Source organism: Narcine bancroftii, chromosome 1, assembly GCF_036971445.1.
Source record: "Narcine bancroftii isolate sNarBan1 chromosome 1, sNarBan1.hap1, whole genome shotgun sequence".
NCBI lineage: Eukaryota > Metazoa > Chordata > Chondrichthyes > Torpediniformes > Narcinidae > Narcine > Narcine bancroftii.
The window spans coordinates 384507927-384528221 of record NC_091469.1 but is presented as its reverse complement, the minus strand read 5'-3'; the positions used below and the strand labels follow the sequence as shown (position 1 = coordinate 384528221).

Genomic DNA, 20295 nt, shown 5'->3' with positions numbered 1-20295 from the left:
AGAGAATGGGCAAAGAAGTGGCAGATGAAATATAGTGCAGAGATGTGTATGGTCAAGCATTTGGTAGAAAGAATAAAGTAAACTATTTTCTAAATGGGGAGAAAATGTATAAAACAAAGGTTCAAAGGAACTTGGGAGTCCTCGTGCAGGATTTCCTAAAGTGCAGGATGAGTCAGTAGTAAGGAAGGGCAATGCAATGTTAGCATTCATTTCAAGAGGAATAGAATAGAAAAGCAAAGATTTAATGTCGAGGCTTTACATGGTATTAGTCAGATCACATTGGGAGATTTGAGAGCAGTTTTGATCCCCATATCTGGGAAGAATATGCTGGCACTGAAAAAGTTCTAGCGGAGGTTTACGGGAATGATCCGAGGGTTGAGAGGGTTAATGGATGACAAATTTTTGATGGTGCAGGTCAGTATTCAATGGAGTTTAAAAAGATGTGGTGGGGAGGGATATCTCATTGAAATTTACCAAATATTGAAAGGACTAGATAGAGTGGATGTGGAGAAGTCAATTCCAGTCATGGGAGAGTCTAGGACCAAAGAGTATAAAGAGAATAAAAGAACGTCCATTTAGAACAGAGATGTGGAGAAATTTATTCAGCTAGCGGGTAGTTAATCTGTGGAATTCATTGCCATAGAATTGCATATATTTAAAGCAGACTTCTTTTTCTTTTTCAAACTTAAGACATACAGGACAGTAACAGGCCCTTCCGGCCCATAAGCCATGTCCACCAAATACATCAATTAACCTACAATCCCCACACATTTTTGAAGGGTGGTAGAAAATCGAGCATCCAGGGGAAATCCAAACAGACACTGGAAAAATGTACAAACTCATTACAGGCAGCGCTGGATTCAAACTGGGGTTGTTGGCGCTGTAATAGTGTTGTATTAACCACTATGCTCATCATGTCACCCTTAGGTTCTTGATTAGTAAGGGTATCAAAAGTATATGGGGAGAAGACAGGAGAATGGAGTTAAGAATCAGCCATGATTTGAATGGCAAAGCAGATTTGATGGGCTGAATAACTTCATTCTGTTCCTACCTCTTGGGGTCTTAACCCCAGAGTTTGTTCAAGCTTCACCATTTTGTTAACTGCATCATTCTAGTATTGCTTTGTCAAAATCCTCATGTTATCTTCACTGATTTTCTATTAAATGTATCAGTTAAAAAAGAATGAATCGTGAAATAAATCAGTGCCTCCTCATTTCTTTTGACATCACAACTATCTGTTCCTTAATTCCATGTTCCATTCAGAGCTATTTTTATAATGGCAACTTCATTTGGTTTCTTGAGTTGTCCAAGTTTCTCTTCAATGGTCAAAACTATACATTTTTACATTCAAAGATTTTCTGGTACAGCCATACCTAGACTTACACCCAATCGATTAATGTCCTATCGCAGTTAAGTCTGAGGTCACCATAAGTGCTTAATAAAAAATTTAAGATTTACAGCAGGCATTAGCAGACATTAAGTTACACATCACGCATTCAACATGTGGCCTCAAAAGCCAAAACAAGCTGATTGCTCTGCCAGCCGATTAATGGTACACAGTATATACCTATCTTATAGGACAGTATATATATGTAATTAAAATCTATATATGTACTTACTTTTTATTGTTATTATGTTAATGTGTACTCTATTTCCTATGATAAAAGCACACTGTACTATATAACATTTTTCTAGTCTCGATAGCCTATGTAACACCAACATCTGGCATCCATCCTATCACTTGCTGTGCAGTCTATTATTACTTTTGTATGTACTTAATAAAATTAAATACTGTACAGTACCTATGGTACTTAGACATGTGTACATATGTGTGTCATGGTATCATGTTGTACACTATATTTCACCTATAATGATCAACTTACGCCCAAATCGATTTGCACCCCAACTTCCAGAACACAACCTGGACGCAAGTCGATGCATGGGTGCATATTTACAGAATGCTACAACTCTGTCACACCTTTTGTTTCCAGCTGACCATGCCCATTTTCATCCCTTACTTGAGCTATACTTTCATAATTTATTTTTTCTATAATCAGCTTTGTGTTGAGTAAAAAAAAATGCCGCATTTCAAGAGAGACTATTTACCTTTCAGATCAATGCCCTGAGAAAGCTTAGAATTCAAATCTGTTTTAATTTGCAAATTTTTCAGGTTAACTTTTGGTCACTGGTACAAACTCAAGAGTTATTAATGACACACTTTGAATATCTCTGTAAGTTATTTGCCCTTTAATGAAATTGTAGAATAGTGATAACAGCCTCCATTGATAATGTTCTTCCAAAGCAACTGATGCAATCTATGCCATTTTACTCATTGGTTTGAAATATTTCAGAAATAAATGATTGTTTTTGATTGTTTGACAGAAATAATATTTTAAGAAAATCAGTACTTTCAATAAAACTAGCTTAGAGGCACTTTCATTTGAAAGTCAACAGCATTGGTTTTCTCAAAATGTTATTTTCTTCAACAATGAAAGATTGAAGAAACCAAATTATATCGGTTTTGTGAATTTGACTCTCATAATTTTCAAGGATTATAGAAAATAAATGTGTCCAGTAAAATACATCTTCAATTGCTCAAAAATACATTACATTTCTTGAATGTTAACAACAGGAATCAATACAAATAAATTTAAATCTGAATATTGTTCAGGTAGACCCATCATATCAGCCTGTTATTGTGTACATGATACACTTCTTCCTACTTAGACTCCTCAAACTCCCATTGACTGATCCCTTGACGTCTGAAAGCACAATACTTAATGTTTTCCGCCATGTTGTTTCCAGTTTCTCGAGGACATAGGCTAAGTGAATGGGCTGACAAATGGTCAATTAAATTTAATAAAAAGAATAGTGAAGTATCACAGCAGAATAGAAAGAATAAGGAGAGTCTATACAGAGTAAATGATATAGTTTTAAAAGTAGAAAGAGACAGAGGGACCAGGGTATAAACCAAATACTTGGAAATGGTAATGACATGGCAACAGCATAGAGGTAAAGCACGTAGCGGATGCATAAAGTATAAAAAAATTGTCATTTCACTATTCTCTGCATAAATGTAATTGTTTAAAAAAAACAATTTTAAACCTAAAAGCTTCAGCCACATCTGATTATCTAATATTAAAAGGATCTAAAAACCAATTACTACAGGGTCCAAATGATTAAAGGTTTTAAGCTCCAAGGCTAGACTGAAGCAAAAATAGTTCTTCCATTTTAGTGTATCCTATTCACAATGTAGCCTCCACTTTGGAGAAACCAAATGTAGATTGGGTGACTGTGCAGAACATTTCCTTAATTTTGCATACCCGAATTTAAACTTTGAGCAGCCTGTTACTTTCATTTTATCTTTCTCTCTCTCTCTCTCTCTCTGACTTCATCTTCAGTTTCCCACATTGGTTTAATAAAGCTTAGTGAAGTACTCGAGATGGCAGAGGTCGACAGCATCGAGTCCACGCTGCTGAAGATCCAGCTGCGCTGGATGGGTCACGTCTCCAGAATGGAGGACCATCGCCTTCCCAAGATCGTGTTATATGGCGAGCTCTCCACTGGCCACCGTGACAGAGGTGCACCAAAGAAAAGGTACAAGGACTGCCTAAAGAAATCTCTTGGTGCCTGCCACATTGACCACCGCCAGTGGGCTGATAACGCCTCAAACCGTGCATCTTGGCGCGTCACAGTTTGGCGGGCAGCAACCTCCTTTGAAGAAGACCGCAGAGCCCACCTCACTGACAAAAGGCAAAGGAGGAAAAACCCAACACCCAACCCCAACCAATCAATTTTCCCTTGCAACCGCTGCAATCGTGTCTGCCTGTCCCGCATCGGACTTGTCAGCCACAAACGAGCCTGCAGCTGACGTGGACTTTTTACCCCCTCCATAAATCTTCGTCCGCGAAGCCAAGCCAAAGAAGAAAGAAAAGAGTGTAAATAGAACAGAGCATCAACACTTCTTCAATCAGGAATTCCACAACTTTTTGGAATGATACTAATGTTTCCCTGGTAATTTAAGATCACTGTTCATCTTCTATTTACACTGGGTCTAAACTTTTTTTTTGATTAGTCAGCGATCCCTTCATGAATCATCTTTCTCTTGCTATTTAGCGGCTTCATCCTTTTACAGGGATTATTCCACTTTCTATTCCCCTCCCCCTTTACTTTCTCCACATAAAACATTTTCTCTAACTTTAGTTAGTAAGAAAGATCATTGACCTGAAACACTAATTACATTCCTGCCATAGATGATGCCTGATCTGCTGAATATTTCTACAATTTTATTCTATTTTATTTCAACATTCCAGCATTGGCATTTTTTGATTTTCAGCTACATGTGGAGCATTTATTTCATGAGACTGATCAAAATGAATTGTATATTAAAACAAAAATAAATTATTTTTGGACAAATAAAAATGGTAAATATAATTAAATAAAAAGATTCAGATCAATTCCTGGAGTAGTTGGTGACAGTTCAAGTATCACACATATTTCACATGCAATTTCTGCCTGAATGAATGTGTTTCAACTTGCTACCTTTAGAGACTGTTTAATTTGCATTCAGTCTTTCTTACCTTCACGAGCAGGTAGACCTTGTTCTTTTTTCTGTTCACACTTGTTGCATTCGCTGAAGTAAAGGAGTAGGAACATATCCAGTAGCACCCAGACCAAAGAGGTAGCCAAAACTACCTTACAATACGCAAACCTTCTCATGGTATTGATTCAGATATTGTAGAATTAGATTTGAGTCGACAATCAGCTAGACAGCACCGCCACAGCAACTGCTAAGACAAAGACACCAAAATCAGTGAATTTAACCTTGGATGACTAATTACAGTTCAAATTTGAACAAGTCATACACTGCAAAAATCTGTAGTTTTTCACTAAAATATAACTTTGTAATGGTCACCTTTTATTATTGCTTCCAGCTGTGCCAGAAAATATTCACATATTTTTTGGAATTGAAGATTTAAATGCCATAGAAAACAAAATCTACATATTACCAATTCTCTCATAGCCACTTCCATTTTCAATACAGCAAAATAAACTCTACACTTTACATCCTTGCATCTACTAGGGTAGAAGTGAACACATTACCTCTTGGACAGCTCCCATTTCATTGCCAGCACTCATACCAGGAACTACAGTCATCCCTGTGAAAATCCCTTCTTCCAGCAGTAACACTTGAAAGTCAGTGCTGCTCTGCAAACTCATCATGGAGTATAATGGGAAAATTTACAAAATTTCCACCAATTTCTAAGCTCCTAAATGAAGAAAGATGCCCGTCTGCATCAGTTTAAATCTTGTACAAACACACAAATGGGAGATGCATGAGAGACTGCAGATGCTGGAGAAAAATTCAGTGTGCAGGATGAACTTAGCGAGTCAAACATGTGGAAGAAAATGAATGGTCAACATTTCAGACCTGCCTATCAGAAAAAAAGATGTACAGCTATTATTGAAGTTTTTTTTTCCATTATTTCTGTGCGATGTGATCACATGTTGTTCATCAAATGCAAGAAATGAAGTTTCCAAAAAAGGTTTCAAGATACTATGGGATTGTGACCATTCAAAAACACTTGATTACAGAAAGGCCTAGTGTATGTCTATTCCTGGGACTTTTTCAAGGGTCAAAAATCAAGGTGTTAGGATAAATATTTTTCATTTTAATTTCAGAGATACAGGATGGTAACAGGCCCTTCCAGCCCACAAGCTAGACCATCCAAATACACCAATGTGTCCAATTAATCAACCACCTCATAAGTCCTTAGAATGTAGGAGGAAACCAGAGCACCCAGGGGAAACCCTCCTGTATCTCCTTACAGACAGTACCAGATTAGAACCCAGGTTGCTGATACTGTAAACGCTACACTAACCATGCAGGTACAATGTATCTCAAAGTTATGCTCTAGTAATTTTCTATTGTTGTGCCTACTGTACAGTGGTGCTGCGAAGAGAGAAGGAACATGTCTGAACCAACCTAAGTGAACCAGTAACTGACTGTTTATTCAAACAGACTGCACTACAAAAGCAATACTGCAAAACTCCACCTAGCACCCTGGATAAAGGGAGTGACGTCAGCGCAGTCTAAGGAGCAGCGCTCACTCCCCACAGTCCATCCTTTAATCCTGGCACTTCTCCTCAGTAAAGAGGCAGTCCCTGCGCCATTGTGTGTAGGCTGTGTGATGTGGCGATCGGCCCCTTATGTACTGGGCCAGACCGGGCTGCTGCACCATCTCTCCCCAGAATGGCAAACAGTTATCAGTCTTTGTTTTAGTCTTTAGGAGGGTGGCCATGTTGCCGCAACCGAGGAGCAAAGAAAGGTTCCGTGCCATCTAAGTTTCAAACGGTCCATAGTGAACATGTCCTGTCTATCCCAACATCTAGAGTAAAAAGCTTCCCAACCCTTTTAAGCACTTTAAAAGGTCCATCGTAAAGGGGTTCCTGGCTGCCCCCTCCTGACGAATACGAAATCCAGAGTTTTCAAATCTTCCAAGGCATGGCAGGGTGGCGTGCTGTGTGTGGTAGTAGGAAGTGGGCGTGGGTTGGCTGCGTGTGGTAGTAGGAAGTGGGCGTGGGTTGGCTGCGTGTGGTAGTAGGAAGTGGGCGTGGGTTGGCTGCGTGTGGTAGTAGGAAGTGGGCGTGGGTTGGCTGCGTGTGGTAGTAGGAAGTGGGCGTGGGTTGGCTGCGTGTGGTAGTAGGAAGTGGGCGTGGGTTGGCTGCGTGTGGTAGTAGGAAGTGGGCGTGGGTTGGCTGCGTGTGGTAGTAGGAAGTGGGCGTGGGTTGGCTCCGTGTGGTAGTAGGAAGTGGGCGTGGGTTGGCTGTCCTGTCCCTTAAATGATGCAGGACAATCATGGCATTGGGTTGAGGTTCAGTCGAGCTGAAACAGAGGTCACCTGGAATGGTGAGCGGCATCCCGTAGACTATCTCTGCCGACGAGGTGGGGAGGCCTTCTTTGGGTGCCGTGCAGATGCCGAGCAGGACACAAGGGAGTTCATCCATCCATTTCAGGCCCTTGAGTCGAGCTTTCAGAGACGCTTTCAAGTGGCGGTGAAAGTGCTCCACCAGTCCATTTACTTGGGGGTGGTAGGCAGTCATGTGGTGTAACTGGCTACCACAAAATTTTGATAGTGTTGACCATAGCGAGGAGGTGAATTGGGCTCCTCGGTCAGAGGTAATATGTGAGGGGACTTCGAAACAAGTGACCCACTGCGATAGGAATGCTCGCACGCAAGTCTCTGTGTCGCAAGCTGGCATAGGGACTGCCTCTGGCCAGCATGTGAAAGGGATGACCACAGTGAACAGGTACCTCATGCCTTGGTTGATTGCCAGTGGTCATACAATGTCCATGTGGATATGATGGAATCTGTTTTCCATAGGTGGGAAGGGATGTAACGGTGCCTTGTTGTGTCACTGAATTTTGGGACATTAACATTGTATACAGGTCTTCGCCCAGAGAGAGAGTTCACAGCGTAGTCCGTGCCATACAAAGCGATCTGAGACAAGGCGGACCGTTGATCTGATGGAAGGGTGCAAAAGTCTATGCATTTGGTTGAAAACCTGGCATCTTCAACCAGTAGGAAGGATGGGCCTCGGGTGGCCAGTAGACATGCTGTAAAGGAGTAGTGATCCTCCTGGTTCTGGGGCAAACTCCTGTATCTGCAGTCCTGTGATGGCCGTGCGGTAGGCCTGCCTGTCTGCATCCTTAGTTTGGTCCCTAGTGAGTTGGGCCACATCAATACCACCCGTAACCTTGGAAATTATTTGGCATGAGAGTATGTCTGCTACTACATTGGGCCATGTGTCAGATGTCTGTAGTAAATTCTGAGATATAGGAAAGGTGGCAAGACCATGGGTCCGAAATCTTCCCCAGTGCTTGCACCAGTGGTTTGTGGTCTGTGTTCCTCAACATGGTTATCCAACTGCACAAAAACCAACAAGGTCGGGTCAGATACAGCAATGAGCTCTCTGAACCCTTCTCCATTAACAATGGCGTGAAGCAAAGCTGCATTCTCGCACCAACCCTCTTTTCAATCTCCTTCAGCATGATGCTGAAACAAGCCATGAAAGACCTCAACAATGAAGACATTGTTTACATCCGGTACCGCACGGATGGCAGTCTCTTCAATCTGAGGCGCCTGCAAGCTCACACCAAGACACAAGAGCAACTTGTCCGTGAACTACTTTTTGCGGACGATGCCACTTTAGTTGCCCATTCAGAGCCAGCTCTTCAGCGCTTGACGTCCTGTTTTGCGGAAACTGCCAAAATGTTTGGCCTGGAAGTCAGCCTGAAGAAAACTGAGGTCCTCCATCAGCCAGCTCCCCACCATGACTACCAGCCCCCCCCACATCTCCAACGGGCACACAAAACTCAAAACGGTCAACCAGTTTACCTATCTTGGCTGCACCATTTCATCGGATGCAAGGATCGACAACGAGATAGACAACAGACTCGTCAAGGCAAATAGCGCCTTTAGAAGACTACACAAAAGAGTCTGGAAAAACAACCAACTGAAAAACCTCACAAAGATTAGTGTATACAGAGCCATTGTCATACCCACACTCCTGTTCGGCTCTGAATCATGGGTCCTTTACCGGCATCACCTAAGGCTCCTAGAACGCTTCCACCAGCGTTGTCTCCGCTCCATACTCAACATTCATTGGAGCGACTTCATCTCCAACATCGAAGTACTCGAGATGGCAGAGGCCGACAGCATCGAATCCACGCTGCTGAAGATCAAACTGCGCTGGGTAGGTCACGTCTCCAGAATGGAGGTCCATTGCCTTCCCAAGATCATGTTATATGGCGAGCTCTCCACTGGCCACCAAGACAGGGGTGCTCCAAAGAAGAGGTACAAGGACTGCCTAAAGAAAGCTCGAGGTGCCTGCCACATTGACCACAGCCAGTGGGCTGATATTGCCTCAAACCGTGCATCTTGGCGCCTCACAGTTCGGCGGGCAGCAACCTCCTTTGAAAAAGACCGCAGAGCCCACCTCACTGTCAAAAGACAAAGGAGGAAATACCCAACACCCAACCCCAACCAACCAATTTTCCCTTGCAACCGCTGCAACCGTGTCTGCCTGTCCCGCATCGGACTTGTCAGCCACAAACGAGCCTGCAGCTGACGTGGACTTTACCTCTCCATAAATCTTCGTCCACGAAGCCAAGCCAAAGAAGATGCTATGAATACCCGGCCTTCTAGCATGTATCTAAAATGGTGCATGACCAGGTACAGAGCCAGCAGCTCCCGATCAAAATCGCTGTACTTAAGTTCAGATGGCCTCAGGTGCTTGCTGAAAAAAGCAAGTGGCTTCCATTGTCAATCAACCACTGCTGCAGTACTGCGCCAACCACTCTCTCGGAGGTGTCCATCGTTAATGACTAAGGGGAGTCTGGGTTTGGGAGGACCAAGAAGGTGGATTCAGTTAGTGCTGTTTTGGTTGCATCGAAGGCTTGGAATACTTCAGTGGACCAGGTAAGAGTCTTCTCGCCCCTTTTGATGAGGTCGAATAGTGATTGCGCGATGGCTACTGCTCCTGGGAAGTTCACCATCCCTACAAGTTCCTGCAGTCCCTTGAGAGAGGTTAGTTTGGGAAAACTAAGGATGGCCTCTACCTTGTTGGGCAGTGGTATGGCTCCTGTGCTGGATATACAATGTCCCAGGAAATCGATGGTGTTCAGGTTTAGCTGGGTTGATAGTTAACCCATGAGCCTGAAGCTTGGTGAAGAGCTGTTGAAGGTGTTCCCTGTGTGTTCCTGCGTTGGGGCTGGGAATGAGAATATCATCTAGATAGATGAATGTTCCCTCCAGGTCCCGTGTCACCATGTCCATAAGGCAATGGAACATCTGGGCCACATTTCTTAGGCCAAAAAGCATACACACAAATTCAAAAAGTCCAAACGGGGTGATGATAATGCCAGTCTTTGGGATGTCATCGGGGTGAAATGAGATCTGATGATATCCTTTAACCAAATTGACTTTAGAGAATATTGGAGTTCCCCGGAGTCAAGCAGCGAAATCTTGCACATGTGGTATTGGATATCTGTCTGGCACTGTTGCATCATTTAACCACTGGTAGTCTCCATACGGTGCCACCCTCCCGAGTTCTTGGGGACCATATGTAGGGGAGAGGCCCATGGGCTGTTCGAGTGGCAGACGATATCCAGCTCCTCCATGATTGCAAACTCTGTTTTGGCTAGGAGGAGCTTGTCCTGGGGAAGTCGTCTTGCCCTTGCATAAACTGGTGGTCGGGCAGTCTCAATGAAATGCTGCACACCTTGTGCAGGTTCTGTGTCGTGGAAATTCGGGGCTAGCAGCGACAGGAAATTGGCCAGTAGGGAGGTGTACTTGTTCTGGTTGGAGGCATGGACTCACATCGGCTGAAAGTTTTGTTGGCGTATGGTGAGGGGGAAAAGCCTAGAAGGTTGCTGTGTTCTCTAGGCGGCACTTAGTCAAATCCATCAGCAGTTCGTTGGCCCGCAGAAAATCTGCCCCTAGGAGGATCTGACCCACGGAGGCAACTGTGCACTCCCATCGAAAAACTGTGTCCTTGGTGTGGATAGTCACGAGTAGAGTTCTGTAGCTGGGGATCATAGAACCATTGGCTGTCTGTAAGGTGAAACCTTGGGGGTTGTTTCTCCGCTCGAAGAATGTGGGCAGTACGAGGTGGATCTTGGCACCAGTGTCTACAAGGAAATGTCGCCCAGTCTTCTGATGCCAACTGCCGAGTCACTAAGGTGGCTGGCTTGCTCGTTTCCCAGCATCCGGTTGGGTGTGGATCCAAGGAAATTACATGGAGGGACACAACTTCAGGCATTACGGCCCCATCGATGGTGGTAGAAGCAGTAACCAGTAGCCTTGTAGGGAGGGTTGCTACATTTGGTGTATCCATCTAATAACGCCACTAGCTCCTGCATAAAGTTGGAGGGTTTGCAGTCCCTTCGGTCCCGTGAGTTAAGTACACGAACGGTCCATTCATGCCAGTTGAGTTCGAAAGAGTCAAGTAAGAACTGATGAAAAAGAGTATACTTGCGTTCCATGGGCAGGCGGTTCACAAAAGGGTGGACTCTTGCTGCTGTGAAAGGATCCAGGGTGCTGACAATGTGCCAGAATTTGGTGTCTTCAGCTATTATGCCACTTAACACGAACTGCGCTTTAGCTAGTTGCAGCCAACTGCACGCCTGGTTGGCCCAAAATGGTGGCAAGTGGACGCCCACGGCATTCACCATAGCCAGGGCAGGAGCAGAAATGGCCACGACTGGTATAGGTTCATCGCTGGCAGCTTCAGGAGCTGCTGAAAAGCCGGTAGGGTCCATGCTGCTGCGTGCTCAGTAGGTCACAAACCGTTGAAACCTATGCGGGGTCACCACTGTATAGTGGCACTGCAAAGAGAAAAGGAACACGTCTGCACCGAGCTGAGTGAACCAGTAACTGACTGTTTATTCAAACAGACTGCGCTCCAAAAGTAATACTGCAAAACCACCCCCCCCCCCCCCCCCACCTGCTGCGCTGGCTCAAGGGAGTGACGTCAGCGCAGTCTCAGGAACAGTGCTCACTCCCCATAGTCTGCTCTTTAACCATGGCACTTCTCCTCTGTGTAGAGGCAGTCTCTGCACCGTTGTGTGTAGGCTGCGTGCTGTGGCGAGGCTAGATGCTATACTATAACTTTTTGATATTTTAGTTGTCTATTTATTTCCAGGTTTGGTTATATTTTACCAAATGTCACAGGAAATAAATAATTATTAATTGGATAAGTAAGATTTTTTTTAAACTCATTTATTTTTCAGATATTAATTTAAAGATTCTAAAGCAAAGACCAAGTGTATTTTTTTTTACCGAGGGAAGATGTTTTCAAACACTGCAGAGCATAGATTCTTGAACTGTCACCTCAAAGTGTACTTTAAGGTCACAATAAGTTTATAAATTACCTCAAATGGCAAGACATTCAAATAATTATTTTTACCTGGAACCTTAGTAACGTTATGTTCATATTTTAACTCTCCTGTAAAAGTGTCCCTGCCAACTTCTAACGTGCATATTTCTTCAAAACAAAAAAAATTATTGACAACCATGCCAATATCACACTGATTAATCTGTAGATTGCATGACAATCTGCATTTAGGGAGAAAAAAACAAGAACCTATTCAATACTATTTAGGTAATTACAAATATGATTTTTAGTTTGAAAAAAAAACAATATTCACACAATCAACGTCTGTTAGTGCAGATATTCCTATATTCAAAAAATAGGGTTGTATTTTTTTTAAACCATGAAACACATTTAAGGCTATTTCTTGAAACCCTATTATCTCATCACCTTTGACCCTTCAATTTCAATAACATAAGTTATTAAAATATTTAAAATTGGACTAACCTATCATTTGATTTGCCTGTTCACTCAAGATCCTTGGTCAATTATCCTATCTAGTGACTTAATTTTGGCCACATTGGAAATGAAGAACATGACATACATTATATTTTAACTGATGAAAGAATGTCAATGGGATTTTCTTATTCAGTTTGTTTACAGTGGAATTCAAAATGTTTTGGAACCTGACATCAGAAAACTTGGCAGCAAACATTCTACCCTAACATTCCGCAAAAATAACACCAAATAGGCCAACATACTGGAAACAGGATAATTTCATAACAGGATGCAAAATGCAATACTGGCAGATGGACTCAAAAGAGATTAAGCATCTAACTCTACAGCATAATAATCAGTGTATAAAATTCTCATTGTTTCATGGATTTTCAAATCTCAGAGATTTCAATGAAATATACAAATAGGGTTGATTGATTTGAGAAATCTGTTAAAATAAGCTGTTAGGGTACAAAGATTAATTGTGCTATACAATTTAACTGGAATATTTTGCACCAAAATTAGAAACCAGTCTATTTAACTATTTATTTTGATTTAGTGAGCAATGGAGTGGAGGGCCTGTTTTCATGCTGTTTAGATTGAGACTCAAAATGCAACACAAAATCTAAGATATTTCACAATTTTTAAATACCATTTAGTGAGCAAATCATAGCAGTTAATTTATACAAGATCCAATTTCATTAAAAAAATTAAAACGAGCCATCAGCATCTGCAGTTGCTTTTAGAAATAAATATTTTGTGAATATTTGGAAAAGTTGCACGGTATTTTGTGTGTCAGCCAAAGAGCTTCAAATCTACTTTCCGGAAAACTAACTCAATTAATTGTTTTAAAAATTCAATCATGCCAAATGGACATTCCTGACAAATCTGACATTTACTGTTGACTACTTTTACTTGCCATGAGATGGGCAATCTTTTTACAAGATTCCTTTGTTATGTACAGAATTTGTTTTCCTTTGTGTGCCCTGTAAAGGCACACAGAGGTGCCACTATCAAGAAAAGAAAGTGAAGCAAGAGTCCCTTGGAGACATGAAACACTGCACCTGTGGTTGCTGTTCCCTCCAAGCAGTGCATGTGTGCGCACAGCGATGAACATGTGCACAAAAAATTAGTTACCTAAAATAATGTAGTAAATAATTAGATTTAATTCAAAAAATCTCTTAGCCAACTGTTTCTGTGAACTAGTTAGTCGGTTAAACAAGTAGTTAATCATACTTTGTATTATATTAAAACATGCCAATACAGTTTTATTGGCCATGAGAGTTAGGCTGTCAAAATCATCTTGAAACAATTTCAAGCTTACAGTTGTACAAGCATTCAGTGAGCACGTACTTTGGTCACAGGAAAAATGTTTGCAAATTAGATTTGGGCATTGTAAACGATCCACAATGCTGGACAGATCTATGTGAAGATAGTATAACTGCCTTAATTAATTCTAGATATAGATTGATTTGTTCTATTTTTTTTTTTTTTTTTTTTTTTTTTTTTTTTACACCAATTATATCTCACACCTCAAAAGATACATAAAAATAAACCAGAATTCTCTGTTAGGTGTTTTAGGTGCGGTAAAGATGTTGGTAACTTTTTACATTCCACCTGGTTATGCATGGAATTAAGATACTTTTGGATAGAACTGGGGGAAATGTTAACAAAAATTGTCGGGGTGAACTTCCCTCTAGACCCAGAATTATTTCTTCTAGGGAATTTGGCAGTTATAAAAATTAACTTCTGCAGGAAGTAAATCTAAATTTATTAAAATTGTGTTGTCAATTGCCAGACAATGCATAGCAGTACTGTGGAAATCCGATTCCCTACTTCACATTGATCGTTGAAACACTGAAGTGCAAAGTTGTATTCCCCTTGAGAAGATTATTTACAGTCTTAGGAATAGATATAGTATGTTCGTTGAAATTTGGCAACCCTATTTAGATTACATAAATGCCCAGATTGTACAATTTATTTTGATATTTGTTAATTTAATTTGTTAATTATTAAAAATTTAATACTTATGATGTGACTCAGATGTGGCTTTTTCTTTTTCTACTTTCTTTTTATCTCTCTGTTCCCTGCTGTCTGTCCCCTTTTGTTTGGATCTGGGGAGGGGTACTGGGAGAAGAGACTCTCCTTTCCTCCTTACTTTCAGACCTTGTAAATGTTTTTCTATAATTTTATATTCAATGTTTTATTGTTGTTATATTAATTGAATCCTATTTCCTGTATTTTCTTAAAACTTAAATAAAATACTCAAAAAAAGGGAAAAAAAATTGCACAAAATTTTTGTGTACACTACTGGCTACTAAAAATGAGAAGGAACATTGCCTATGGTTCCCATTTCTTTGATGCTGCCACTTCCTGCTCTCCCCTAACTTCCATAGCTGCACAGCTTCTTTTCCAGTCTAGCCGTGAATCCAAGCTTGAGACATCCGTCACCCTCCACAGCCCCTATTTCCGACCCCAATGTGATTAAGAAGCTGTCAGTATGTGAGGCTCTTTGGGGGGCCCTGCTTGCTATCAGCAACCTCACAAATTCTGGATCCAACACCTAGTTCCCACAAGCGAGTCTCCTTCAGCCAAAGGAGAGGCCTTCAACCACCAAGCTCCATGCTGGTCTGCAGCTGTGGTCCCTACCTGTGTGGACTTTCCAAGTCTGCTTCTTCACGTTGGGGGTTATTTTGCTCTGGTACCTGGCAATAGTCCACTGCTCCCCCTGATATTGGCATATTTAGGGAAAATATTGCCTATGGCAAGTACTGAAATAGCATCTCCCCATTAAAACTTACTTACTTCAACCCTTCACCTCGCAACCATCCATTTCCCCTTCTCTACCTGTCCTCACTGCCTCAAATCTCCACCACATGTACCTTGTCCTTTCATTCCGCCAACCCTGCATGTTAGGGGGTGGGAGTGTGTGTCTGTGTGGACAGGCTTGCAGCAGAAACAACAGCAACTGTGATGAGCAGTTAGAAAGGTTCGGTTTGAATACTGGGATACTAGATCACTGAGGCAAATTCTCCTACTCTTGGGATCTTTTGTGTTTCAATTAGGCAGGACTATTCCTGCTCTGTTTTATTCAAGAGAGTTATCACAAGAACGAAGGACTTCACTGTGATATCAGCAGGAATATTATTTGAGAACAATATTCTCAAATCCTGCGCCTTGGAATAACCATTTTAAAATGAGCGTTCATTGTCACCAAATTCAGATGAGAAAATAAAATAGGTCAGCATCTCTCAATGGCTGTTCTGTGAACCACCTGCTGCTCCTTAGGTTTGTTACAGGTGGTTCTTGGTGAAGCAGCAAAAACAAAATTGCTGGAAATATAATGCGTAAAACAAGGTTGTCTGTTCCAGATTCGATACATTTGCAAAGACATTGTGATTTTGCAGGGGAGAACCATTCTGACGGCTGATGATAAAGCAGTTTTTTGAAACAGTTCTTGTGGCCAGCCATTTTTGTGGAATTCAGAGCAAAGCATGCTCTGGGAATGACTGGCCCTTTCTGGTGGATTGACCTGTGCCTCGAGGGTCTTTTGGAAAGTAAAGTGCTCCATTTTGATTGTGACTAACAGTGAGATCATTTGGAGAGACTGCTTCATTTTGAGTGTGCTTAATAGTGAAGGTCACTTGTAGAGACCAGTGCCAGGGTCTTGGAAGCTTCATGGAGGCCACCCAGTTTGAGTCTTGCCTACAAAAGGACCAGGAGTGTTATGACCATAGCTCATGTGGATGGACATTTCTTCAAAGGAAACACAAGGAAAATTCATGGATCTGTAGCACCCACAACTCTGGTCTTCCCATCAGTTCAATGTTAATTCTGGGCATCAAATTTCCAAGGGCATACACTTCAACACTGAATTTAAATGACAGAACCTTGAAGTAACTTACACACACACACACACACACACACACACACACACACACACACACACACACACACACACACACACACACACACACACACACACACACACACACACAGACTTAGTGTTAAGGAAAAATTAAACACTGGTTCATTGTCCATTGTAGCTCGTAACACAAGGTTTGTAACCCGAATAGGTTCTGACCGAAAATGCTGACAGACCACCTATCTTCATGGGATTCATTGCATCCTACCACCTCCTTCTTGTTAATACAAAGTAAAATTCCTGCTGGTAGTCTTGGAAGAGATGCGAGCTTAACCCCCTCCTCCTCTGGGGTTTGTTATAGACGTCCTGACATGTGGGTGAAAAAGAGGTTGTGAATCTCTGAGATAAGCATAGCTTACAACAGATTGTTCCAAGGGATGCCAAACTTTGAGAGGGGTAGATAGACTGTGTACATCCACTCATACCCCCAATGGATAGATTTCACACTCACTTCACACACGTACACCCAGAAAAACATCCAGACTGGAGTGCAGCCAGTTTTGCTGGGCATGCATGAACTAGGTACCAAAAACCAGCTGCAACTATGATCCAGATGCTGAGCTGATTCTGAAATATTAACAGACCACTATCACTCTCAGTTCCAGTCCAATCACCAGCTGTCTGTACACATGCATTACAAACAGTGAAGTGCCCAGATGAATTCTGCCAGAATCCTGTATCTATGCGAATTTAAAAGGCACTGACCTCCCAAAGATTCAACCCTCCCACCACACACTGACATCATTCCCACAACAAATTCTCTCCCTCCCACCACCAAATCTCAGGAAAGTGTTTTGTTTTGGAGTTGTGCCCCTTCTCCAGTGATCCACAGAGTAGTGGCCTGGAGGAAATCATGGCACAGAACGGCTGCCTGGAATAAACATCCGACTTTCAACAGCGAAGCCCACATCCTGCTAGGTGGAACTCTGACCATTCTTTAAAAAAAAAAACCTCATCACTGATTCGGATATCCTGCAGAAGGCATGGGGCAGATCTAGGGACGAGTCTAAGGGTGCCAACAGGACATGACTTGACCACAATGCCTTGGTAGCAACGGTGCTGGAACCTTCCTCTAATCAGTTGGAGAATCTCCCTCTGAACTTAAATGGTTATCGCACTGAGCACTGACTAGCCAGGGGCAGCAGTGTAGGCAGGGTTTCAGTACCACCCCTCGCCCCATTCCGGGAGGAAGCTTCCCTCCTGCCACACACCTCTGAGTCCTGGATTCTCTGCCACACATCTGTGCTCAGAGGCAACCAGTTGGCTCAACAGCCCACCCAGGGCAGGGAACTGCAGTCAGCCAGCAGAGGAACACACACACACAATACACCTACCCCCCACCCCGGGCCTACAACCTTCAAGGTCTGGGCTGCCAAACATTGGTGCCATCATCTTGGCACAACATTCTTCCCCCCCCTAGCAAGGATGATTCCTGACAGCACATCAGCTGAATATTTACAATAACCTGAGTTTGTTCTTAATGATACATGTTTCTCTCCACCCCCCCAACCCCTCCCCAATACAATTTCTTAAATCATGCTGGAGTTTTAAGCCTTAATTTGAGGAGAGTTAGTCTAAAAGATTATTACTCTTGTAAAAAGAGCAAGACTTCACCACTCGAGACTGGAGAAACATTCCCAAAATTAATTATTGTGATAATATGACCATCTGTACTGCATGGTATTAAATTATATTATTGCCAGCATATTACAAGCAAGACTTCCAGAAAGAAGCGTGGCAGATGCTTTTATCTGTTAGATATTGGGTAGACACAATACAATTTTTTTCTTCCTCATCAGTGACACCATCAGAGGCTGAAGTAAACCATTTACAACCTCAATAAAGAATTTAATCCCAAAATGTGCATCCTGCAACCTATTTGTGCCATTCTTAAATAAACTACTTACATCATAAACGATTGTAGGCAACAAATCACGCCTCTCCAACAAACTCAATGCATTCTACACTTGTTTTGAACAAATCAGAGTCAATATCACCCATCTTAACAGCCTCATGTGCATCTGTACTTGCAACCAAGATCATTGTCACAGAGCTCAGATTGTCCTAAATGAACCTGTGAGAAACAACTGGCCATGTCCTGAGAACCAGTGCAAGCCAACTGCCAGGAGTATTTATGAACATCATTAATCTCTCCCTACTACAAGCTGAAGTTCCCACTTGCTTTAAGAAGTCCACTGTTACTTTATTATGCCTCAATGACTATCATCCGGTATCTCTGACATCATTATGAAGTACTTCTAAAAGTTGGTCATGGCTCATATTAACTCTAACCTCCCAAACAAACTCAATCCACTACAATTTGACAATCATCATAATTGGGCCACAGCAGGTGCCATCGCATTGGTCCAGATTCTATCATGGAGCATATGGATAACAAGGGCACCAATGTTTGACTTCTATTTACAAACTCAGCCCAGACTCATGGGTCCTCAACTTCCTGACTTGCAGCATGCAAGTGGTAAGGCTTGGTGACAACATCTCCTCTGTGATAATCCTGCAAAGCTGCATTCTCATCCCCCTATACACTCATGTCTGCATAGCTAAACACCAACTCCATCTACAAGTGTGTAGATATATTCTACTGGTGTAGAGAGGTTTTCAAACAATGAAGTACGTGAAGTCTGGTGGCATTGTATGAAGACAACAACTGCTACATCAATGTCAGCAAAATGAAGGAGCTGATCAGTGACTTCAGGAAACAAAGAGGACAGTTCAGAATTTCAAGCTATGAGGAGTAAATATCACCAAAAGCATGTCCTGGTCCAACCACTCTGATATCTTAACCATGAAACTGCACCAACGAGTCAAATTTCTCAAAAGCCTGAGGAAATTGAGCATTTATTCTGTCTGGATGAATTACCGCTTGATACAGGAAATGGTCAGCCCAAGAATGCAAGAAAATGCAGAACTGTAAATGTAACTTAGACCATATCACAATCCAACCTCCCCTCCATTGATTCTGTTTACGCTTCTTGCTGTCTTGGGTAAATAGCCAACATTACAAAGAATCTACCCTATTCTGGCACACTTTCTTCTACCCCTCCCATCCTAAGAAGCACGAGTTCTGAAAACATGACCCTCCATATTTAAAATAGTTTCTTTCCTCCCATTATCACTCTAATATGGACCTTTTATTAGCAAAATATAAGGATGCACTTGCATTGTTTTTAAATTATACCTTCTCTATACCCTAAACAATTTTGTTTTTGCTTTTTTTTGTTCCTGTATTATTTAACTATTTGTAACACTGTTATTTTATTGTTTATTTGGTGACTTGCCTGGATAATATGCAAAAACAAAGCTTTTTAGTTTATCTCTGTTTCTGTGTCAATAAATAATTCAACTCATCCACTCCTGAAACCCTCTAACTATAGGCATAATTATTATAACACTCTCTTGGCCTCTCTTTGGTAAAACTAATCAATTAATATCAACACTCATTTTCCTTCAAAAATAATGATCTAAATCTCACTAGATTGCAACAGAAGATGTTCTTCTGTGTGGCAGTGTACCTCGGATCAGAAGATACTGCTTCTTTTTATCTTGTCAATCTGAAGATATTGTCAAACATCAGTTTGGTAGAAATAGAAATCTACAGCATGATACAGGCCCTTAGCCCATATTGTTGAGCTGACCTTAAAATCTACTCTAACAACTGCCTAGAATTTCCCTGCTGCATATCAATTTTTCTCAGTTCCCTGTACCCATGCATCAATCCCTTAAAAGATCCCATTGTACCTGCCTCCACCGGCATTGACTGCAGTGAATTCCGTGCATCCACCACTCTCTGTGTGGAAAAACCTACCTCTTACATCTCCCCCTGAACTTATCTAAACATCTTAAAACTATCCCACTTTGTGTTAGCCATTTCAGTCCTGGGAAAAATCCTCTGTCATCTACACAATCCATTTTTCTCATCACCAAGATCAAGTTGAGTCAGTGGAGCACTTTCATGGTTAAGATATCAGAGTGGTTGGATC

The 20295-nt window shown here is 41.9% G+C and overlaps 1 protein-coding gene across 11 annotated transcripts in view; it reads right to left on the bottom strand.

The window, feature by feature from the left end:
- galnt1 (UDP-N-acetyl-alpha-D-galactosamine:polypeptide N-acetylgalactosaminyltransferase 1) overlaps window positions 1-20295 on the bottom strand; it is a 120115-nt gene that overhangs the window by 77423 nt on the left and 22397 nt on the right. For 5 of the 11 annotated variants that reach the window (XM_069913556.1, XM_069913548.1, XM_069913550.1 and 2 more), the window contains one exon: window positions 4581-4790. In XM_069913556.1, the coding sequence (XP_069769657.1) occupies window positions 4581-4719 (139 nt within the window). In that variant the 5' untranslated portion in view covers window positions 4720-4790. Of the gene's footprint in view, window positions 1-4580; window positions 4791-12381; window positions 12458-20295 lie in introns of those variants that run through there. The other 6 variants (XM_069913553.1, XM_069913546.1, XM_069913547.1 and 3 more) reach the window with 2 other exon arrangements.